This window comes from Monomorium pharaonis, chromosome 6 (genome assembly GCF_013373865.1).
Source record: "Monomorium pharaonis isolate MP-MQ-018 chromosome 6, ASM1337386v2, whole genome shotgun sequence".
NCBI classification, from domain to species: domain Eukaryota; kingdom Metazoa; phylum Arthropoda; class Insecta; order Hymenoptera; family Formicidae; genus Monomorium; species Monomorium pharaonis.
Genome location: NC_050472.1, coordinates 17296266 through 17322314, shown reverse-complemented (window position 1 = coordinate 17322314; position 26049 = coordinate 17296266). Strand labels below are relative to the sequence as shown.

Below are 26049 nucleotides of genomic sequence, written 5' to 3'. Positions count from 1 at the left end.
TAATTTTAAATTTGCTTTTTGCAATCGTAAAAATACTGCCATGATATTTCTTATCATCTCAGCAAAACTTTTTCCATAAATTATTACATTGTCCAAATAAACCAAACAATTTTTTGAAATTAAATCTCGCAAAACTTCCTCCATGAGACATTCGAACGTAACAGGGGCGTTACATAAACCGAAGGGCATTACCGAAAACTGCCAAAGCCCCCTGCCGATAGAGAAAACCGTTTTCACTCTGTTTTCAAGACGAATCTTAAGTTGCAAATAACCGCTCTTAAGGTCTAGGGTAGAAAACCAAGAGTTATCTGAGAGTTGATCCAAAATATCGTCAATTCTGGGAAGGGAACTCATAGAATCTTTAATAGTTATCGCATTGAGCTTCTGAAAATCCACGCAAAAACTAATTGAGCCATCCTTTTTTTTTAAACCAAAACCGCAGGAGATACTTTGTGACTCCTCTATCACCCCACGAAATTGCATTTCTTCAATTTTATCCACCTTTTCTCTCATCTAAATTGGAATCCATCGAGGCATCTGTTTTATGGAAGAAGTGTCTTGCACATTTATAACATGTTTGACAACATTGCAATTTTCCGCGACAACATTTTCAGAAAACACATCTTCAAATTCTCTTAGAAAATTAGTACAGATTTCTCTTTTTGAATAATTCAAATTCTAGGAATTTTTTTATAGAGTTTATTCAAGGTAACCGGGACTTTTTAAAAAGAAACCTCAATTTGAGCCACTTCTTCATTTGACAGGAATATCAAAAATAGTCTCAAAAGTACGTTCCAAATCAACAATTTTCAAGAAATCCACTCCCAAAAGATCATCATTTTTTTATTTCCGTGACGAGCATCGGAACTTGAATACAATATTTTCCTAGTTCCAGTTTTATTTTAACTTGACATTCAACAGGAACCTTTTTTTCAATGGAATATCTAAGATTTAAATGTTCTGACAAAATCTTTTTTTTCCCTTCGAAACTTTACTATTTATAATTGAAATATCAAAGCCCTTGAATCCATCTTGAAAGAACACTCTTCCCCATCAGCTTTTCCCTTAAACAAGAAATAATCAAAATTTGTTTTAATTCTATTAACTTTAAAAACAAAAGGTCATTCAACACTTGGGGAATTATTTTCACATGCCGAATTTCCCCCGATGAGTTTGACTAAGCCGTGTTTCTCTTTCCGCTAAGACAATCGGAGCGGAAATATCCGACCTTCCCACAAGTCCAACACTCCCTGTGGTAGGCGCTAAATTTGCCGTCACGCGAATTCCCTTTCGGAACTCCCCCCTCCTTCCCGCTTTCCTCTTCTTCCACACCCGCCTCCTCTTTCCTGCGCGTTTTCTTATTTTCCCTCCTTTCAAAAATTCTTATTAAAATCCCCCTGAATAATCTCTAATGTTTTAACTCTTTCAATAGCTAAATTCAACAACGTCACATTTTTAAGTTGGAGAGTTTGTTTAATAAACCTGTCAGAAATTGCAGAAATAAATTGCACAGAAATAAATAGGCGATTTTATCAAGAACTGCGTACGGACATTATCGTACGGACTACGCACGGGGTAAGCGAGACGCGAGAGTTTCTCAAGCTTCGAACCCAGCGCGGCCAAATCTTTCCCAAATCTCTGCTTCCGGTTCGTAAATTGTGTATAAAAATTCTGAGATAAATGCCTCTCTCCGAACCGTAACTCAAGCTTTGATTTCAACTCCGCGAACTCGAGATTATCTATATCCTGCACCGTCTCGAACACGGAACGCGCTTTCCCCCGCAAACAAGACGCAAGCGTCACAGTCTTGATCGAATCGTTCCACCAATTCGCAGACACGATTAAATTGAACTGAGCAAAGAATTCCCGTAACAGGGCTAACCCATCGAACGTATCTGGCTTTAATTTAAAACCAAATTCGCACTCCGCCTTCGCGCCCTCCTCTACTACGTTTCGTAAGCCTGAATTTCCGCACGCTTTAACAACAGATTGACTTATCTGGTTTCCTCGTAGTCGGAAGAGTCTTCCTCGTGTTGCTGCAGCTTCACGGAGAGCTCCGCCTCTCTCCGAGCTTGCTCATCGCGTTCCTCACGTAATTGCCGGATCTCGAGGAGAACGGCTCGCAGTGTCACGGCCTCCGCCGACACGCACTCCGAAGCCTGTTTCCGAGTTTGCCTCCTAGTGACAGGCACCATAGTCTCCTCTTCCGTAGGCGTGACATTCGGGCTGACTCGTGTCAAAGTTCTTGATAGTATCCCTTTCGTCCGAAACTTTTGCTCGTTAAGCGTCGCTCGGACGAGCTCCCAAAATGTTGCACTCACCTGGCAAGACCGCTTCTACGACTCTTAGTTGCTCTTTTACAATCACTCGCGCACTCTCACACGAAATGAAAGAAAGACACCGCTCGCAGAAAACTCTTTCATTGCAACCGTGAATACAGAAAACAGGACGGGAACAGAAACAGAGCACGTCCATACGGGTTGACGGCTCCGGATCAAATCTGACGAGCGCGTCCTCGTAAACAACGCAGTTGCCAAGAAGAACGTCGCGCAGCTAAGAGCCGTAATACACCGAGCGTCTAGCGCGCCCGCAACAATATCTTTTCACAATTAAAGTACAAACAAAAATATAGTATATCTCAAATATAAATATCTGTATGTAACGATTCCGTGTAAAATTTCGTAATCGTTATAGACTGTGTTAAACAATCAAATTCAACAGTACTAAATAATATATATCTATTAATTAATATATTATTAAAATATAAACGTCGATTTTAACAAATATTTAACAAAGTGTTAATTAAAAATTAAATTGAGAGAATTACAAGCGAGTTTTTTAGTTCATTGATTGATTAATTTCACATGTTAATACGTTCATATACAAGTCCAGGAATTATGATATTGTAAATTGTGTAATGTAACTCAATTTAAGTCGTATATAATAATTTTTTATTGCAAAAATATTTATACATTAAATAAGATGCTTAATACTATGCGTGATATCCGAACAAAATTATTTTTTTTTTTTAAAGGTAAAAAAGACACCAAGAGTATGTATATGCATCTTTAAAAAAACAATTTTATTAGGTAAATTGTCTTACTGTCCTATTGCTTTATTGTCTTGTCTTTCCTACAAAAATAATGATACGAAAGAAATGCGCCAACTATAAGAATATTCATACAAAAGGGCATAGCGGAATAAGCAGGTGAAATCTGCCCCCGCACTAATCGAGCTCAAATTGATATCATTAGTTGGCACCCTTGAGATGTAAAACTTCCTTCAAAATTAGCTACAAAATTGCAATTTTGGGGGAGTTATGGAGGGGGAAAGAAAAATAAAAAGTTTTTTTTTTTTCCGAAAATGGTTGGACCGATTTTAATGAAAAAAAAAAATTTGTTGTAAACATTGTTTAGGTAAGTTTAAAAAAATTTTAAATAATTTTTGTGATTAAAAAAAACCCGATAAAAAAATTTCTGAATTTTTTATGAATTTTCTTTAGATGATAGTGTTTTGAGATACCACTTTTATATTCTCACAAAAACATCTCTAGATTTTCTTCTTTTACACGTATTTTTTTCAAATCTATCGGAGTGATGAAACATGGTTAGAAATAATAATTTACACCGCGCCGCCGTGCCGCACCGCGCCGGCTGGGCGACCGCGCCGCGGCGCACGGCGGTTGTTGTTACGTTGAACTTACATACTAGTTGTAGTATTGCAATGTTTAGTTGTCAAGAAAAATTATGATATAGTAATATAAAATATAATAATACATATAATATTTCCAGGACGTCTACAGTTAGCCTATAAAACTTATCGTTTAGGCAGTTTATCACGAGGAGATTGCAGTACGTTTTTAAATTCCATATGTTCGGGGTACTTTTAATGTGAGTCCCCTTGCTTCTCACATTATCTATTTATCATCATGGTACTTTTTTAATGTGAGTTTCCTTGCCTCTTACCTTATCTATCATCGGGGTGCTTTTTTAAAGCGAGTCCTTTCGCCTCCCACATTATCTATCATCGGTGTTTTTTTAATGTAAGTCCCCTCACCCTCACATTATCTATTATCGAGGTGCTTTTTTAAAGTGAGTCCCCTCGCCCTCACATTATCTATTATCGAGGTGCTTTTTTAAGATGAGTCTCTTCGCCTCTCACATTATCTATTATCGGGGTGCTTTTTTAAAGTGAGTCCCCTCGCCTCTCACATTATTTATCATCGGGTTGCTTTTTTAAAGTGAGTTCCCTCGCCTCTCACATTATCTATCATCAAGGTGCTTGTTTAATGTGAGTTCCCTAACCTCTCACGTTATCTATCATCAGGATGTTTTTTTAAAGTGAGTCCCTTCGTCTCTCACGTTATCTATTATCGGGGTGTTTTTTTTTTTAAGTGAGTCCCCTCGCCTCTCACATTATCTATCATCGCGGCGCTTTTTTAATGTGAGTCCTCTCGTCTCTCACATTATCTATCATCGAGGTGCTTTTTTTAATATGAGTCCACTCGCCAAAAAAATAACATGAGAGGCGAAGGGATTCACATTAAAAAAGCAGCCCGATGATCGATAATGTGAGAGGCGAGGGAACTCACTTTAAAAAAGCACCAAGATGATAAATAGATAATGTAAGAGGCAAGGGGACTCACATTAAAAGCACTCCGAACATATGGAATTTAAAAACGTACTGCAATCTCCTCGTGATAAACTGCCGAAACGATAAGTTTTATAGGCTAAGTGTAGATGTCCTGGAAATATTATATGTATTATTATATTTTATATTATATCATAATTTTTCTTGGCAACTAAACATTGCAACACTGCAACTAGTATGTAAGTTCAACATGACAACAATCACCGTACGCCGCGGCGCGGCGCGGTCGCCCAGCCGCCGCGGCGCGGCACGGCGGCGCGGTGTGAATTATTATTTTTAACCATGTTCCACCACTCCGATTGATTTGAAAAAATACGTGTTAAAAAAGAAAATCTAGAGATGTTTTTGTAAAAATATAAAAGTGGTATCTCAAAACTATCACCTCCAAAAAATTCATAAAAAATTCAAAAACTTTTTTAACGGGTTTTTTTTAACCACAAAAAGTACTTAAAATTTTCTTAAACTTGTCTAAACGATGTTTACAACATATATTTTTTTATTAAAATCGGTCCAACCATTTTTGAAAAAAACCACTTTTTTTATTTTTTTTCCCCTCCATAACTCCCCAAAAAATGCAATTTTGTAGCTAATATTTGGGGAAGTTTTACATCTCAAGGGTGCCAACTAATGATATCAATTTGAGCTCGATTAGTGTGGGGGCAGATTTCACCTGCTTATTCCGCTATGCCCTTTGTCTGTTGTAACTTTTTATAAAAATATTTAATAATAAACGGGCTGAATGATCAAATGATTGAATGATTAAAATTAACTAACAAGATTATAGTGAAGCAAAAAGTTGGCGTGCCCTGGTGGTTAAAACGCAATGATCCATCAGTGTCATACAATATGAAAATTATTTGTATAAATAAAATAATGAAAAAATAATAACCCATCAAAAATTTTACAAAGATAAAAAAATATGTTAAGTACATAAAAGCATTTAAAAATGATACGAGCGTAATACTATTAGCCAAGTATATTTGAAAAAAAGACTTAGAAAAATCGTATAAAATCTATCAAAAAATTATTTTAAAAATAGAAATGTTACTAGATAAATAGATAGATGGTTTATTCCGTGCGCCCTAAACCAGAATGACGGGGTGTTTTATATGAAGACCACCAAATCGCTTACAGCCTTTTGACTTTCATCCAATACAGTTATATTACATCCATATCTTCCATTATATATACATAACTTCTCATCCCCTTTACGCCTTGGCCATTATGCCTCATATCCAATTGCCCTCCCCCCCTCCATGTCCCTCTATTTACATGCCATTCTAATTCCCTTACTACCTATATCCCTCTCTCTCCCTTTCCTCTTTTTCCTTTTCCTTTCTCCCGTATCCCTCATTTAGCCCTTCCTTTCTTCTTGCTGCGCCTCCCTCTTTCTCATCATTTCTCCTCTTCTTTCTCTCCTCCTCATCCATTCCTCTCCTCGTCCCAGCTCCATCTCTTCCCGTCTACTCATAATTCTCTATCCATTACCACCACATTTCTCCCTCTCGCCCTCTCCCCCCTCACCGCCTTCACCATCCTCCACCTCATCCTTTTCCCTTCCATATTCAAGTTCTTATCAACCATCATCCCCACATCCTTTCCACCTCCCTCCTTCTCCAAAAGATTTCCTCTTTGTCCTCTACATCCTCCAACTCTGTAATTATCACGTGACTCCCCGCTTTGCCTATCCTCTCCGACTTTCTTTTCTACCCCCTTTAACTTCACTCCCTTGCCTATTACCTTCTCCATCATCCTCTCTACAAAGCATTTCCTTTCCATTTCGTCTTCCCCTTCTATCCACCTCCAAACTAGACTTTTATCTCTTCTCTTCCCCTCTTCCACCTGCCTCTTCTCTCTTTCAGCTGCTTCTCTCCTCTTTTCTCTGTCTATCTCTCTTTTCTACTCTTCTCCTGGTTTTCTCCTCCGCTACCCTTCTCCTCCTCCTAGTCCTTTCTCTCTGCTTTTTCTTCCACTTGTTCTCTTCCTTTCTCTCATTTTCCACTATTCCTTCATCATCTCATCTGTCTTTTCCTTACGCTCTACCTCGCCTTTCCTTTCCCCTTCTTCACCTTCTACTGTCCGCTTCATCCGTCTCTTTTCCTCCGCTACCTTGTTCACCTCCTTATCCTGTTTCCTTGCTTTCACCTCCTTCTTACACTCCCGCTCTTCCCACCCTATTCATCTCCTGTCCTTATCGCTCGCTTCCTTGCTTTGACTATCTCCTGACATTTTCTCCTTCTCCCACACGGATTCCACTCTGCTTCTCTCTTCTCTCTTCGGCTTATCCATATGGTTTCTCTCTCTCCTCGCTCCCTCCTTCGACACCTCCACCTCCCCCGATACTTTCTGCATTCTCTCTTCCTTCCTCTCCTTTCTGCCTCTGCCTCTGCTTTCACTTTGCTCCCTCCTCTCCCTTGCTCCTCCATCCTGTCTCTCTCCTTTCTTTCTTTCTTTTCCGCCTTTCTCTCCGTCCTCTTCCGTCTTCTTTCCGGCCTCTCTTCTTCTCTTGATCTCTTTATTAACCTCACTTTTTCGCCTCTTCCCCCTGCCTCCAAATCCCATCTCCTCCATATCCCCACCAGCTCTTCCACGCATCTTTTTGTCTCCCTCAATTCCTTTATTACCTCCTCTATCCTCCTTGCTTCCTTTCTCATTTATTTTCCCTCTTCACTTTCTCTTTCTACTGTCACTACTCTCTCCTTGGCAGACTACGTGCTTGAAAACGCAAGCGTTCCCATGCCTCCCTAAGCGTTTCTATGCCTTCGTGCTTCCGTCTTTCCTCTTTACCATTCTGCCATCTATCTTCTCTCCGACTTCCTTCCCCCTCCTCTTCTTCCGGACATTGCTCCAATTTTTGCTTGTTCATCCTCGTTCCTTCTCCGTATCTTCTCACCTCTACTACTCTTCCACTTCCCGACTTCTCTCTTCAATTACACTTATTCACCACCACACTCGCTCTATGATTGACCATTTCCCAGCTCTCCTCCACATTTCCATTCTCCCATTTCCTCATCTCATTTTAGCAGCATCCCGACACACCTCTTCACTCTGCAGCGCTATTTTCCTCCTCTCTTTAGAAATGTTATTAATAATAGCAGCTAATAAAGCAAAAACTGATAAATAGTAAAACAAAACTCAAGCCACAACATTCTTGTATATATATTTATTGATATCAATAACATAGAGTTTTGGAAATATAAAAAAAATGCGAACCGGGCACGCTAGGTTTTTGCTTCACAATCCCGTTAGTCAATTTTAATACTTCAATCATTTGATAATCAAGCTCGTTTATTATTAAATATTTTAATAACAAGTTATAATAAATAAATTTTGTACAAATATTTTTATAGTTGACGCATTTACTTTATATCATTATTTTTGTAGGGAAGACAATAAGACAATAAAGCAATAACAAAATAAGACAATTTAAAGGTGTACAATTTTGTTTCTGCTGTTTTTTTTTAATTCGAGGCTTTATTATGAAAAACTAATTATACATTTACGATTCAAAGTATTGTTTATTGCTGGCCACTACTTTCTCCCATTTTTCTGGCAGCATACGAATCCCGCGTCAAAAAATCTGACGCATCTTTTGAGACGATCTTTAGAATCGATCCAATTTTTCACTTCTTCATAAGAATGGAAGTGCTGGTCAGCCAGGCCAGTCATTGATCGAAACAAGTGATAATCAGACGGAGCAATGTCCGGAGAATACGGCTAGTGGGGTAGGACTTCCCATTTCAACGTTTCCAAGTATGCTTTGACGAGCTTTGTGACAGGGGGTCGAGCATTGTCATGCTGCAAAATCACTTTATCGTGTCTATCGTTATATTGCGGCCGTTTGTCTTTCACTGCTTGGCTTAAACGCATCAATTGCTTTCGATACCGATCGCCTGTGATTGTTTCAGTTGGTTTTAGTAGCTCATAATACACTACGCCGAGTTGATCCCACCAAGTACAGAGCATGACCTTAGAGCCGTGAATATTCGGTTTGGTCGTCTACGTGGAAGCATGGGGAAGTCCCCATGATTTTCTGTGCTTATCGTAATGAACCCATTTTTCGTTCCCAGTCATAATATGATGCAGAAATCCCTTCCGTCTTTGCCTTGCAAGCAGCTGTTCACAAGCAAACAAACGCCGTTCAACATTTCTCGCCTTCAACTCGTACAGCACGCAATTTCCTTGCTTCTGAATCATTCCTATGATTTTCAGGCGTTTTGAAAGAGAGAGGTTCAATGGCGTACAGTACAATTGGACACGTTGCAATTGCCCACCGTTCTATTAGACACGAAACATTGCGCACTGTTCAATTGGACACCGTTCGATTGGACACAGTTCAATTAGACACAGTTCGATTGGACACAGTTCGATTGAGCACCGTTCGATTGCGCACTGTTCGATTGCGCACCGTTCAATTGCACACCGTTCAATTGCGCACCGTTCAATTGCACATCATTCAATTAAACGCATATTAAATATTCATACATTATGGCTGCGTTTGCAATGTGTACATAGGTTAGCGACTTGGACGGGAATGGGTGCGGGAGGGGGGACGAAGGCCCCCTTACACCCACCGTGCGTGCGTGAGTGTGTGCGTGCGTGCGTGCGTGCGTGCGTGCGTGCGTGCGTGCGGGCGTGCGTGCGTGCGTGCGTGCGTGCGTGCGTGTGTAAATCATTCACTGCACCACATGGATTTGCGACTTAAATGGTGTGCAATTGAACGGTGTGCAATTGAACGGCGCGCAATTGAACGGTGCGTAACTGAACGGTGCGCAACTGAACGGTGCGCAACTGAACGGTGCGCAATTGAACGGTGCGCAATCAAACGGTGTCTAATCGAACTGTGTCCAATTGAACTGTGTCCAATCAAACTGTGTCTAAACGAATTGTGCGCAATGTTTCGTGTCTAATAGCACAGTGGGCAATTGCAACGTGTCCAATTGTACTGTGCGCAAATGAAGGCCTCTCGCTTTGAAATGGCTTGTTGAGTCACTCCCAATGGTTTTGCCAATTCTTCTTGCGTTTGACACGAGTCTTGATCAAGTAATGCCTCCAATTCTGCATCTTCGAAAACCCTCTCTCTTCCACCGCTATACCGGTCTTCGATGTCAAAATCACCGTTCTTGAAGCTTTGAAACCACTCTCGGCACGTTCTTTCACTAATAGCGGCCTCACCATACGTATTTGAGAGCATTCGTTGAGCCTCAGCCGCAGATTTCTTCATATTGAAGCAAAAAATTAAAACCTCCCACAAATGACAAGAATTTGGCTCGTAAGCTGACAATCGAGAATAACTTTATGATGCAGACACAAATCGACTAATATTTCAATGGCTTTATGTTTACAAATGCCCTAGCTTATTGTATGATGTGTACGATCTATTTATTTCGACCACCACTTACCGCTACAGTCATCTATTCAAAAACGGCGGAAGCAAAGTTGTGCACCAATCGTTTTTTTAAGTGCGTATATACACACACTTGGCGCCTTTTTTACCTTTTCTTTCTTTAATGTGAAACTCGCTTGGATACGAGGAGTACGAGAAGTGGATGATTGGAAGAATATGTTACACTGTTTCATATGACCTCGTTTATTCTTTTCGTACAGAGTCTGGCGCCGCTCGCATTGCCAGTCCATATAGACTTTCTCCGGAATCCCCGATTGTTCGCCGCGGGACCAATCCCGAGAACCGGCATGTCTCCTACAATTTCAGCCTATTTCTCGTAGCGGGGCAGAAATTCCACTCAGCAGTGACTCAGCCCGCCACGAGATAAATCCACAATACAATAATAAATAAGAAGCAATAATACGGTACACAAACAGATAATACAATAGGCAATGCGAGGAAAACACGCTTTCTCACTACACGCTCGAGTGGAGCAGATTCCTCGCAAATCGTTTATAAAAGGTAAAAGCATATAACTGCAGTATAGCTAATCTAGTAACAGTTATATGACGGTTAAATTATTTACATTACATACCAATTCAATGTTTTTATAACTGCAATGTACCATTTTTATAACTATGTAACCGTCATATAACCCTCTTCTCATGTGTTTTCTTTCCGTGATATACCTGTAAGGGAGTGGCTCACTTGGACACAGTACAATTGAACACAGTGCAGATGAACACGTTGTAAATGGATACAAATTAATGTACACAGTTCAAATAAACATGGTTTATTTGAACCCAGAAATTTTGTACACCGTAAAGTTGTATACCGCAAAGTTGTACACCGTAAAAATAAAGTTATACAACGTACATTTCTATACCCTTCTGTTTAGGGCACCCCTACCGACGGGGTGGATGCGGGAGGGGGGACCGAAGCCCCCCCATGTGTGTGTGTGTTGTGTGTGTGTGTGTGTGTGGTTACGGTTACGGTGTAGAAATGTACGGTGTACAACTTTACGATGTACAACTTTGCGATGTACAACTTTACGGTGTAGAAATGTACGGTGTACATTATTTTGTGTCCATTTGCAACATGTCCATTTGCACTGTGTCCAAGTGAAGGACACTCAACTGTAACACCTGCGACGTTGCTTTTTCCCGGGAACCGTCAGGTCCGAGGGGGCTACGCCCAATTAAACGAAAATCTTTATAGACGGTAATGCGTAACGCTTTCTTAGTTGGATGCGATAGTTTACGAGAACGGTATCCTCACTATTCCTCGAGAATGCTCTCGATACGGTATCGATAACTTACATACGGTATCCCCCAATATCGATCGAGATTGCTCTCAAAGCGATAACGGTAACTTGCATACGGTATCCTCCAATATATCGACCAAGATTGCTCTCGATACGATAGCGGTAACTTGTATACGGTATCCCCCAAATCTATCGGGCGAGATTGCTCTCGACACGATAGCGGTAACGTGCAGAAACGGTAACTTCTCAATGCTCTAAATGTTTGGGCGCCAGGCGCAACTTCTCGCGCCACACAATAAGCGATAATGCGGTAACCAACTAGAAAGCGTCACAAGTGCCGGTAGCTCTTTACTCTAAACGGTAGAGTGGCGTGGTTTTTTTGAGACGGAAAGTGTGGAGATGTCGGATCGAGGCAGGTCGTAGAAAGATTCGGTACTCAACTTGTTAAACAATTAAAGAATTATGTTGTATTTCTGTAGTGATAGCGAAAACGGTAACAATGCAACAATGAGCTTTACTCAAAGTGTCTTCACAATTAATTTACAGATATAACTTTGATAGAGACGGAAACGAATTATAGACACAAAAATGTGGAAACTATAGAATTGATAATACGAGGCGGGAGGCCGTCGAGGCTCTCCGCTCGAACAGAGACAAAATTACTAATTGCGAAAACAATTCGCGGTAACAATGATTCTAATATAACTATGACTGTCGGCACCGGCGTAGTCCGAGAGGGACGTACTCACGTTATCAAATATTCGGTCGGTCCGAGCCCTCTTGCGGCCACAAAACTCTACTCTTTGCTTCGAGTTATTTTACACTAAAAACAGTAGCACTAACGGTATCGGATTTCGGATGACTGATATCACAATTAAAACGGTATCCGGGATCCGGTCCCGCACGAGGGTTGACCGCCTTATCCGAACTTTACGTATTGATGGCTGCCGAGTGATGGCCTTACAAAGTGAACGGTGTCCTGGTCTTCGCAGTCCTTGGCGGTAACTATGGCGGTATCTTGGGGCTCGTCCTAGTCGAAACGCTCGCTGATACGGCTTGCCGAACAGTGAGGAGCCCCGGTCCCGCGCCGACCGGCTCGAGCCGCCGCGCATGCGCGTGCTTCGATTTTCGGTCGATCCGCACGCCTCGATCCCATGCTGCGCCGCATCGCCTCTCCAAATGCCTCGTGTTCCGCGCGTGACAACTTCCGCCGATGAGAGTGCTCTGGCTCTGCCGTTTTCGGTTGGTTCGGCTGGCCATGCCGTGACCGAACCGATCTGGGTGGCGGGCGGTTGACAGTTTGACGGTCGCTCCCCCGGTCTGCAGTCCGGTGGCGTGCCCTCGGCGTGATTCCTCCCAAGAATTTTTTATGTCGCCATGCGGTATCCTGGCTGCCACGGTTTACTTGCGGCAACGGTATTCTTGCGGCTCAGGGCGGTAACAAGCAGCGAGGCTCGACGCACGGCTCGGCGGGGAAACTTTTGGCGGGGCACCTCGCCTACTGTCGCTTGCTCGCGATACTATTCCCCCGACGGCTGCTCCTCCTCCGTTCTTTGTACAATAAAAAATGAGCCCTCACTCGGCGCCTTAAATCCTAAATATCCTAATACGGTACCACGAAAACAAAAAAAAAAAGAAAATAAGTAAAACAAAGTCGCGTCCCCCTCGGCTCGGCGAGCAGGAGCCTCAGACTGACCCCCTCGATCGGACTTACGCCCTTGTGACGAGCGCGTCCGGACGCGCCACGTCACACACCCTATGTGTGGGAAATTACACGTAACATGTACGTTACACGTAACGATTACGTTATATTGCCTGTTATAATCCGTCTTATTGCGGCAATGCAACAGTTGTATATCTGTGTTTGCTGTGTTGCTATCCAATAGTATTAACAAACATGAAAAGACGACATAAATTATTTAAAAAACGTCAAAATGTAAGGAATAATAATGATAACATGATGTTCAATGAAAAATAAAATAATGGGAGAATAATTGCATTGCCATATGTAAAATGCGTTAGTGAGAACATAAAAGAGAAAGAGAGAAATGTTTTTTATAAAAAAATTCAATAATAGCATTAAATTACAAAAGACACGGAAAATCTAAAGCTCTATATGATAGAACTATAAGTATTGTTTAGTTACTTTTGACTAGGTGTTTTTTAAACCAATCTTATTTGATGTTGTTAAATTTGACTTTTATATTTTCTCTAATCTTCTCTTTTTACTGACAAAGTTTGCGGAGTGCAGACGTGCTTTCTAACGTCTTCCGAAACAATACTTTACGTTTGCTGTTTCGAATTGATACTCATAAACATTTAATGTACTTAACGTGACTTATACGCGGTATTTATATATTTTTAATCTAATTATTTATTGTGTGATCGGAGAGGTGTAAAAAATTGTCGGTAACTTACTGGTTCTTTGTAATTTCTAGATACACTTGATAAAGGCCAGATATCGTCTGGCCGAAACATTATGTTTTCTTTAATTATATTAATACCACAACAAAGAAGGCATTCTTCATGAATTTTTTTTCACAGACAAGAAACTAACTATAAAAATGAGCCTTTTTGATAACAAAGTACGCGTTTTGTAGTTCTTATACAAATTTTATTACAATGATTTTGTTGAAAAATCCCCTTGTTTCACTGTTATGTAGTCAACGTTTTCATGGTGACAAAGATTTATTTTTTTTTGTTCAACCAAAATACAAAAACCAAACGGCATCTTAAAGAATAATAAATTACCTTGTCGTTTTCGTATCAAATTTTTAAAATTAGAATTCTTTGTTTTCTTTATTTTCTAAACAAGCAAAAATAAAATTTTTTGTCAAAAATCAGCACTCTAACTTTAAAGAACTGTCATTTTGTTTAACATTCAAATTTTAAAAATTGGATACGATAACAAGGGAATTTATTCTTCTTTAAGATGCCATTCGGTTTTTGTATTTTGGTTGAACAAAGAGGAAGAATCATTGTCACCGTGGAAACGTGCACGGTTGACTATATGGCAATGGAACGGGAGGATTTTTCAACAAAATTATTGTAATAAAATTTGTCTCTGAAAAAAATTCATGAAGAATGCTTTTTTTTGTGGCTCCAACATATATGCTCTCTTAAACATCAAAATTTGGAACGTTACTCTATAAAAGTAATGCATTATCGTCATCATATAATTATAATAGTTTCAGGGGTGGTCCTCATATTAGGCCCACTTTTGACACTGACAAGGGAACGGACAGAACTGTTCCTCACCGATTTTAATGAGCTTTAGATATGTTATAGAACGTGAAAAAATATTAGACCCATATTTTTTTTTAGCGGCGTATCTCGACGTTTAGGGGTTGAAACCCTTCGAAAATAACGCGTTTTTTCGTTTTTAGCGAATATCTTTAAAAATATAAGGTTTATGAAAAAATGATTTATACAAAAGTTTTATGGTATTTTATACTCTTTCCAACAGTATATTCAGATTTTCCAAAAATTTCAAACTTTTTAATTTACTCCAATCCCACCCCTTTTTTCAAAATTTTGAAAAATTTGAAAAAACAAAAATTAAAGAGCATTAAAAGTCAAATCCATCCAAATATAATAATATATGGGTTCCATTATTTTCAATTATTGGCAAAACGAGATGATAATGTGCTATAGGCGCCGCGCTAGAAGTTGCGTTATTTCTTTAGTCGCGTCACAATCAATCACTGCCTCTTTTGCGTATATTTTTATATTAGAACACAAAAACGGATTAATCTTAATTACATAATACTCAAAGTATTACACGGTATAAAGCATAAATGCATATAAATAACAAAAGTAGCATCCCACACGGCATGTAACATTGGTGAAATATTGTAACGATCGGAAATAATATAAAAATATTTCATTAACATTTTAATTATAACTTTTCATCCTAAATATTTCAGAAATATAAATGTATTTGCTTCATGTTTTTATAAAATTGCAAATGCAATATTTCTGAAATTTTTTAGAAACAAAAAAAATTTGCTTTTATATTTAACTGTTTCTTAATATTATAAAAAAAAGTGGCAAATATAATACACACACACACACACACACACACATATGTGTGTGTGCGTGCGTGCGTGCGTGTGTGTATGTTAGTGCGTGCGTGCGTGTGTGTGTGTACGTTAGTGCGTACGTACATTTTCATTAAAAGAAAGATCTTTTTAATAGGAAGATTTTTTAGTCCCGATACAATTTTTTTGTAAATTTATAAAAACGTTAACACTTTTTATATATTAAACATGCATGTATATTTTCTCGTATTAAATAGAATAATTTCTAAATATCGTATTTGATTAATACTGATAAAATTTTTTGGCGGTTTTTCCTTAGCCTTGTGACCAATGTCGGTATTATGTATGAGTTCCGCCAAATAAAATATTTTATTTCAATTTAAATATGTTTTATTTCAAAAATTTTTTAGAACAAACCTTTTTTTGTTTTTAAGTTGATTTTTATTATTAAATGCAAATTATTTTTAATTCCTTAATTTGTTAAATATACACAAATATACATGCAAACGATATGCAAATATATGCGTACGTGTTAAATATATGAAAAGTGTTAATGTTTTTATAAATTTGCAAAAAAATTGTATCGGGACCAAAGATCGTCTTCTTATTATTAATGGATATTTTATTGAAGCCTCATATGATGCGCCTGCGCGAGAACAACCGGCTCGTCTACCAACACTGATATTAAACTTATTCGCCCGTGTCGTCTGTAAAATTTATATATATATATATATATATATATATATATATATATATAAATTTTACAGACGACACGGGCGAATAAGTTTAATATCAGTGTTGGTAGACGAGCCGATATATATATATATATATATATATATATAATATAAAGATAATATAATTATATAATTTAATTTAATGAGTTTGAAAATACATTTACACGGATATATATATATATATATATATATATATATATATCCGTGTAAATGTATTTTCAAACTCATTAAATTAAATTATATAATTATATTATCTTTATTATCAGAGTGTGCTATGTGCATATAGTGTAAATAATATAATTATGCAAATAGTTATTGCAGTTTATATTTTATACTTTTCTCTTAATATTATATATTTTGGTATATTGTACCCAGCTAACAAAATGACGCAAACTTTGCGCGAAGTTTGCCGCAAACTTGAGCAAACCTTTGCAACAAAATTACGACAAGGTGTGTCCGCATTAAGCTTAGCTTTTGCTGGCAAGGCTTGTTGTAAATAGTATGACGCATATTTTATGCAAATAACAGAGTAAAATTTACTAGTAAAGCATAACAACAAATTTGCAGCAAGAACAAGACAAACCTTGCTGTACACAATATGATAGCAAATTTGTGGCAAGAATAGAGCAAACCTTGCTGTACATAGCATGATAGCAAATTTGTGGCAAAAACAAGGCAAACCTTGTTATGCACAATATGATAGCAAATTTGTGGCAAGAACAGGACAAATATTATCGAAATTTAGATCAACAAAAATGATTATTAGACTGAAATATTAGACTGATTAGTCCAATATTAAATGTGAATGGTGCAATCGTACTTGGTTCTCTGTTCTCGACGAGCCTCTTTTATTAATTCAGTAGGTAAATCTTTTTCACGAGAAATGCGCCATCTCGAGATAGATAGTAAAGTCGGAAATAAAGTTTAAAACTCGATAATGCAACCCTGTTATTTGCATAAAATGTGCGTCATACTATTTGCGACAAGCCTTGCCAACAAAAACTAAGCTGTTTACGGACACACCTTGTCGCAATTTTGTTGCGAAAGTATGCTCGGCAAGTTTTATTTTGTTCTTGCTACTAATTAGCCGTTATTCTGTGCTTAACAAGATTTCCTGTTTCTGCCATAAATTTATTGTCATGTCGTGTAGCAAGGTTTGCTCTGTTATTTGCTTAAATTTTGCATTTTATTGTGTCGGAACAAATCTTGTAATTTCTATACGTAATATTTATGTACCCAGCTAGCCAGGCCTGTTAAAATCACATATCGTGAAAGCTTTACAGCAAGGATTATTTCAATTTTGACAACAATTTTATGACAAGTAATTGTCTGTTGCTTTGTTTTCTAAAAGTTTTGAGCAAATTTACGGCAAAAGTTTTCATCACACGATACTGCAAATAACAGAGAAAGACTTGTACATAAATATTACGTATAGAAATTACAAGATTTGTTCCGACGCGATAAAATGCAAAATTTAAGCAAATAACAGAGCAAACCTTGCTACACGACATGACAATAAATTTATGGCAGAAACAGGAAATCTTGTTAAGCACAGAATAACGGCAAATTAGTAGCAAGAACAAAATAAAACTTGCCGAGCATACTTTCGCAACAAAATTGCGACAAGGTGTGTCCGTAAACAGCTTAGTTTTTGTTGGCAAGGCTTGTCGCAAATAGTATGACGTACATTTTATGCAAATAACAGGGTTGCATTATCGGGTTTTAAACTTTATTTCTGACTTTACTATCTATCTCGAGATGACGCATTTCTCGTGAAAAAGATTTACCTACTGGATTAATAAAAGGGGCTCGTTGAGAACAGAGAAACAAGTACGATTGCACCATTCACATTTGATATTGGACTAATTAGTCTAATATTTCAGTCTAATAATCATTTTTGTTGATCTAAATTTTGACAATATTTGTCCTGTTCTTGCCACAAATTTGCTATCATATTGTGCATAGCAAAGTTTGTCTTGTTTTTGCCAAAAATTTGCTATCATGCTATGTTCAGCAAGGTTTGCTCTATTCTTGCCACAAATTTGCGGGTGACCTCCTTTTGGACACGTAACGATTGGACACCGCTCGATTGGACACGCACGATTGGACACGCACGATTGGACACGGCTCGATTGGACACCGCACGATTGGACACCACACGATTGGACACCGCACGATTGGACACCGCACGATTGGACACCGCATTATTGGACACCGCACGATTGGACACCGCATTATTGGACACCGCACGATTGGACACCGCATTATTGGACACCGCATTATTGGACACCGCACGATTGGACACAGCACGATTGGACACCGCATTATTGGACACCGCAGTCTTCTAGTGAATAACATTTATATATCATATGACAGATTATCTAAGCTTAGAAATATCTGGCAGAAAAAAGCTTCGATTTGCCAGAAAAAAAATTGAATTTTAAATATCTATATACGTATTTTTAGGAGCATCTCGTTTTGCGTGGAAAGTTTCAAACCTATGTGGTGCAGAAAATGCTCGCACGCACACACACACACACACACACACGGGGGGGGTGCAAGGGGGGCCTTCGGCCCCCCCTCCCGCACCCACCCCGTCCAAGTCGCTAACCCATGCAAACTGTATTAGAAATCTGCATACACACACGTAAATGTGTGTGTGGGTCCAATTGTACGGTGTCCAATAATGCGGTGTCCAATAATGCGGTGTCCAATCGTGCGGTGTCCAATAATGCGGTGTCCAATAATGCGGTGTCCAATCGTGCGGTGTCCAATCGTGCGGTGTCCAATAGTGCGGTGTCCAATCGTGCGGTGTCCAATCGTGCGGTGTCCAATCGTGCGGTGTCCAATCGTGCGGTGTCCAATCGTGCGTGTCCAATCGTGCGTGTCCAATCGAGCGGTGTCCAATCGTTACGTGTCCAAACGGGATACTCCCCAAATTTGCTATCATATTGTGTACAGCAAGGTTTACCTTGTTCTTGCTGCAAATTTGTTGTTATGCTTTACTAGTAAATTTTACCCTGTTATTTGCATAAAATATACGTCATACTATTTACAACAAGCCTTGCCAGCAAAAGCTAAGCTTAATGCGGACACACCTTGTCATAATTTTGTTGCAAAGGTTTGCTCGAGTTTGCGGCAAACTTCGCGCAAAGTTTGCGTCATTTTGCTAGCTGGGTACAAGTCTTTCTCTGTTATTTGCAGCATCGTGTGATGAAAACTTTTGCCGTAAATTTGCTCGAAACTTTTAGAAAACAAAGCAACAGACAATTACTTGTCATAAAATTGTTGTCAAAATTGAAACAATCCTTGCTGTAAAGCTTTCACGATATGTGATTTTAACAGGCCTGGCTAGCTAGGTATTTGCAGTTTTAAATATTAAAAAAATATTTTGCTTTATATTAATCTATATTCGCATTTGTAACAATGGAAATGTATGTACGTATATATATGCTACTTTTGTTATATATATGCATTTATACTTTATATCGTGTAATACGTTGAGTATTATGTAATTAAGATTTTTATGTTCTAATATAAAAATATACGCAGGAGAGACAGTTACTGAATGTGACGCGATTAAAGAAATAACGCAACTTCTAGCGCGGCGCCTATAGCACGAGATTATCATCTCGTTTTGCCAATAATTGAGAATGATGGAACCCATATATTATTACATTTGGATGGATTTAGCTTTTAATATTCTTTAATTCTTGTTCTTACAAAATTTTCAAAATTTACAAAAAAGGGGTGGGAGTGGGATAAATTAAAAAGTTTGAAATTTGTGGAAAATCTAAATATACTATTGTAAAGAGTATAAAATACCATAAAACTTTTGTATAAATCATTTTTTTATAAACCTTATATTTTCAAAGATATGCGCCAAAAACGAAAAAAACGCGTTATTTTCGAGGGGTGGTTTCAACTCCTAAACGTTGAAATACGCCGTTAAAAAAAATATGGATCTAATATTTTTTTATGTTCCACAACATATCCAAAGCTCATTAAAATCGGTGAGGGACAGTTCTGTCCGTTCCCTTGTCAGACCGAGTCCATTGTACCTCTCCGTTATTAGCTGCCCTAGCGGGACCCCGTTTCTTTCCAGAAGCGGAGCAGATTCCCCATAGGCAACTGCCCTACCTGGTCTGGTGCCAGTAAACCTGAGCCCAGCAGGCGTATTTTTGGTCCGACCGATGCTGCGCAGTACCCAAGAATGTGGAGGCTAGTTGCCTCCTCTTCCCCAGACAATCTGCATTCGGGCATATCGCTACAGCCCAGTTTGTGCACGTGATAGTTAAGATCGACATGACCCGTGAGCGGCTGCATCACTAGCCTGGCGTACTTTCTGCTTAGAGATCTTATGCTTCTGGCCAAGCCCCCGCTGGGGCACTGCCCCAGCAAGATTCTGGTCTGTCTGCACTTGACCTCCGTTTTTTTCTTTCAATACTCAAGGTGCTGTTCCTTAAGTCAGCTCCTGATCCTCCCCCTGCTCAGACAGAAAGAGATCTCAACAGCTGGCTCTAGTTTCAGCAACCTTTTTTCCGCCGCCTCCTGAGCAAGTAGATTGATCATTTCGTTGCCTTTGATCTCTGAGTGCCCAGGGACCCATATCAGGCTAACTTCATTGTTCTTCGTCAGCTTGTCTAGTACACATTTACAATCTCAGACCAGCCGCAAGTTAATTCTCGGATCCTTAAGCGCCTTAAGTGCCGCCTGACTGTCTGAGCAGATCCTAATGTGCTTTCTTACCTTATCAGGCTCTAATAGATTCTGGGCGCATCTCATGATAGCTACCACCTCCGCTGGAAAACCGTAGCGTATTTGCCAAGCGGAATGATGACCTTTGCTTCACTGCGTTGGCAATAAAGACCAGCTCCAGAGCCCGTGCTCGTTTTGGAGCCGTCCGTGAACCAGACGTCCCCATCCCGAGAAACCGGCCCCTTAGAGCCGTTCCACTGCCAGCGCCCGGGAAAGCTCATCCTGTACCTTCTTCCAAAGGTACAAGTCACTGGCCTCTTATCTTGCCCCAATGAGAAAATGGTGCCCGATAGGATTTCTTCCAGAAATCTTGTGTGGAAAGCTCCTGCCTTCTATCTCGATTCACACCTCAGGCGGTAGGCCGCTGTCGCCGCAGCCGCTACTATCACCCGATTGAGAGGCATGGTTCGCATGGCTCCCAAAGCTGCTCTTAGGACCATAGCACTTACGTCCTCCAGTGCCGACTTAGTGGTCTTCCTCAACATCCTTGGCCACTACACGACAGCAGCCTAGGTCTGAGTATTGCCGTATAGATCCAGTGGACTATTTTCAGTTTAAGACTCCAAGTCTGCGCGAATATTCTTCTGCATATCCAGAAGTAAGAGCATACATTTTTACAGCGGTTTTTTGAGATATTCCTTCCATGTCAGCTTACTATCTAGGATCACCCCCAGATATTTAGTCGACTCAGTTGGAACTAATCTCGTTTCCCTAAGGCCTGGCCCTTCTACTGGGCCTACTTTGTACTTGCAAGTGAAAATTACGAGCCCGGTCTTCAGTGGATTCACCGACAGACCGGTTCCGCTGCACCACACCTCAATCACCTCCAAGGCCCTTTGAGTGAGTTCCAGGAGAGTCTCCAAAAAGGGCCTCGTATTAGAATAGCCAAGTCATCTGCATATTCCAATGTAAAAAAGCTCCTTTCGTTTAGCGTTCTGAGCAGTCTGTCCGCCACCAGACATTATAAAAGTGGAGAAAGAACTCCCTCCTGCGGGCAGCCTCTCTTTACCCATCCACTGACCCTCACTGTTCCCAATGTTGTTACCTGCCGCCCGAGCATGTCTTTGATCCAATCCACGATTCTTTCCGGCACGCCCCTGCGAGCAGCCTCCTCACACACTACCTCGTGCGGTGTGTTGTCAAAAGCACCTTCTATATCTAGAAAGGTGCCAACTACGTAGATTTTCCTCTCCAGTTGCTCTTTGATAAACAATACAGCAGAGAGAAGCGCACAATTCTGTGGAGTACCCTGTACAATACGCGTGTTGATTCACATGCAGCAGGACCTCTGGGTGCTGCAGGAGAATCACATCGCGTATGTAAACATCCACCAGCCTTTCCAACGTTTTGAGAAGAAAAGACGTCAGGCTGATTGGACGAAAATCCTTGGCGGAGCTATAACCCGTTCTTTCTGTCTTGAAAATGAACACAAATCTCGCCTGCCTCCAAGCCCTAGGCATATAGCTTAGGGCCAAGGCCTTTAGCGTCCGCGAGAGCGGCCCGGTAATCTGCTCTAGCCCGTTCTGAAGAAGGGTCAGAAAGACCCCGTCCGGCCCGGCCGACTTAAAGGGCTTGAAAACTCTTACGGCCCATTTGACCTTGTCAGGCCTAACGATTTCTGCCGCAAGAGACCAATACTTCCCTCGTGCTTTATGCAGGTCCGAGATTCCTTGTTGAATGTCTTCCCCTGGGCCTCCACGGAAGCCCGGAATGTTCCAGCAGATAAGTCAGGCATTGTTCTTCAGCCACCATCGTCCTGTCGTCGAGCCGAATGGCCTCCAGACCCGATTCCTGGCCAATATTCTGCTGAGCCTAGCGGCTTCGGATATCCCCTCCACCGGCTCGCAGAATCTTTTCCAGCTCTCTTTTTTGGCTCTTGCTACAAAATCCCTATAGGCCTTATGAGCCCTCTAATGAAATTCCCAGTCAACCTGGCAGCCTGTGTTCCTAACTTTGTTCCAGGCACGATGTGCCGCACCTCTGAAGTCCTGCTGCATGGGGTTCCACCAGGAGGCCTTCCTGGTATTCCTCACCGTCCTTTCTAGACAATTGTTCTCAAAGCTGCCAACGAGAACTCTTTGTAAGTGCTCTACGCACAGTTCTCTTGCGGACCGTGTCTTTTGGGAAACTCCCTAAGACCGACAGGTCCTTCCGAAATGAGTTCCAGTCCGTTTTCCTTGGATCCTTCACAGTCATCACCTTCGCCTACACGTTGTCAAGGTGATCTGTCTGCGGTCCGACATGAGGTCTCATTAAAGACGCTCCAGTTGGTCACTTTCTGCACTAAATGTCTCAAACAGACAGTTAGGTCCGGAATCACCCTTCTCGTCGCAGTGACAAAGGTGGGTTCCTCGTCTCTATTGAGAATTTCTAGGACGGTGGACACTAGAAACTCCTACAACCTCTCGCTTCTCCCAGTGGTATCCGTGCTCCCCACACCGTGTGGTGCGCATTTGCATTGCATCCCAGGATGAGGGAAATCCCAGATCGGCTCCTTTTGGCAGAACATTACCAGATGAACTACCCGGTCCGATGGCAGCGGATTGTCCTCCCCGTGTGGGAGATAGTCCGACGCCACTACCACCCTTCTTCTGGTCCCGGTCCCGCTGGTGATCTCGATCACGACCGCTACGAAGTTCCTGTAACAGAAATCCGGTAACAGCTAGGTTTCCAATCCTTTAACGTCCACGCAGATCCTGGGTCGATCTTCATGCGGAACAGCTTTCCCGCCAGACTCTTAATATAGCCGCGAATTAGCTAAGACTCTTGTATTAGTGATATGGCTGTGCACCATACCTTGGCGCCTGGCAAGAACAGTAGAGGCCCTTTGGTGTGGTGCAAGTTGATTTGGGTTAAGCCCATTCCGGGCAAGCCCACTATGAAGACGAGATCTTTGGGTCGGGTTTCTCCCTACTCCCTCGTCCTGGGATGCCCCGGTCACCTTGAATGTGACCCGGTCTACCCTAAGGTGATGTCTAAAGCCCAGCGCCTTAAGTACATTTTTATCGTGTCCAAATTGTAATTTGTCTAGAATTTATTTTTCTTGTATACAAAATTACTGTGTCTAAAATTCCTGTGAAATGAACTGTGTCTATTTGAAACGTGTATATTATTTTGTTTCCATTTGCACCGTGTTCATTTGCACTGTGTCCAATTGTACTGTGTCCAAGTGAAGGCCACTCATTAGTAAAGCTTTCTAACCAGGAGTCAAATATTTTTAAAATAATATTTTAAACTTTTTAAATGTGAATTATTACATAAACATTAAATAAATGTTACGTAAATATTATTTTAAACGATTTTTTAAATGTTAAGTTAATATTATAAAAAACATCAAATAAATATTACATAAATATTTGTTTTAAATCATTATTTTAAATGATTAATTATTGTAAAATAAATATTAAATTAATATTAAATAAATATTCTTTTAAATATTGTTTTAAACGATTTTTTAAAGGTAAAATAAATATTACATAAATATTATATAAACGTTACTTGAATAATTTTCTTTAATCATTATTTTTAATAAAAATTAATAATGTATAAATATTAAATAAATATTATAAATATTTTTTCTAATTTATGTGAAATAAATAATTAATATAAATCAAATGCTTACTATTAATAGTACAAATCAATACAACTAATATAAATATTAAATAAATATTATTTGTACAATAAACGCTAATAATAAAAAATAATTAAAAATAAATATTTAAAAACTTTTAAATAAATATTCAAAAAGTATTGTGTGCTCATTGGGATTGTATATTTAAAAAAATGCTAATCCAATAAAATTTTAAAAGAATTGTAACTTCTGGTTACTTTTTTGAAAATTTTTACAAAAAGTTAGATATTTACAAAAAACGTTAAAAACTTCTACAAATTTTTCTGCATCTTTAAAAATATTTTTACATATTTATAGAAATTTTTTCCGCCAGGGTGGTTGTCTGAGATTCTATCTGCTTATAACTTGCTGATTAGAACGATCATGTATTAACTACACAAGCCCACAAAAAAGTTGCGTGTTCGGTTGAATACACCATCATCCCTACCTGTTTATGGGGTCGCTGAATCTGAATCCGTTCGTTTTATCCGATCACGTCAGGTTTTGTCCCTAACCTCAAAATTACTAAAATAGCTTTTTAAGCCGATTAGTGAACACTGGCGACTGAAATTTGTAGACAATAGACAATAGACTTTTGAAGATATAGAATTTGAATTTTGAAGTCGAATTAATCTTAACAAATTAAAAGTTCTTTTTAACCCTCAATATATCACAATTATCTATTTATTTTTTTCTACTGTATTTAACTTTTTTACTCTCAAAAGGTCTAAGGAGTGGCTTCCTTTTACGTTTAATTTCCTTTTGTACATTTTCTCTTTTCAAAGTCCAAGAGTCAGCCATCATATTTATACTCCATTTCTCTTGATAGCAATGCTTCATTACTTTTATATCTTGATGAAATCGTTCTCCTTGTTCCTCACTATAATCTTTTAAATTTATTAGGAAATAATCGAAATGAGAATTTAGAAAGTGCAACTTCAGATTTATCAAACATCCTAATTTTCCAAAGTTTTCCAACCATATCCGTTACTATTTGTCTGTAGTCGACACTTTTATGATTGCCCAAAAGTTCTCTACAACTTTCTTAAAACTAATCCACGCAGCCTTCTTCTTTTTATTCATTGACTTGGTGAAATTCTCATCCTTTAACATTTATCGAATTCGTGATCCATCAAAAATGCTTCCTTTCAGTTTTGCATCAAACATTTCTGGGAATTGTTTTTCTAAACACTCAAAGCATTTTCCTTCTCCCTTGAGAGTCTTGACGAACTGCTTCATTAGACCAAGTTTTATATGAAGAGGTGGAAGCAATACTTTTTTTGGATCAACCAAAAGATTAGAAATTATGTTCTTTGAATCTAGTTCAAACGGGGAGTCCCGTTTGCCTACGTCAATAATGGTCACGCGTCAATATTGGCATCGTCAATAATGGCCACGTTAATATTGACCACGCGTAATATTGCCCACGTCAATAACGGCCACTTCTATATTGGCCACACATCATTATTGGCCACGCGTCGTTATTGGTTACGTCATTATTGGCCACGTGTCATTATTGACCATGCGTCGATATTGCCCACGACAATATTGGCCATGCGTCAATATTGCCCACGTCAATATTAATAAATTTATAATCAAACCCATGT

At 39.4% G+C, this 26049-nt stretch overlaps 1 protein-coding gene across 4 annotated transcripts in view; it reads left to right on the top strand.

The window, feature by feature from the left end:
• LOC105833430 overlaps positions 1-26049 on the top strand; it is a 116554-nt gene that overhangs the window by 51630 nt on the left and 38875 nt on the right. For 2 of the 4 annotated variants that reach the window (XM_036289148.1, XM_036289147.1), the window contains one exon: positions 10258-10558. The exons of the other annotated variants lie outside the window; for them this stretch is intronic. In XM_036289148.1, the coding sequence (XP_036145041.1) occupies positions 10489-10558 (70 nt within the window). In that variant the 5' untranslated portion in view covers positions 10258-10488. The remainder of the gene's footprint in view (positions 1-10257; positions 10559-26049) is intronic. 4 annotated transcript variants of the gene reach the window in all.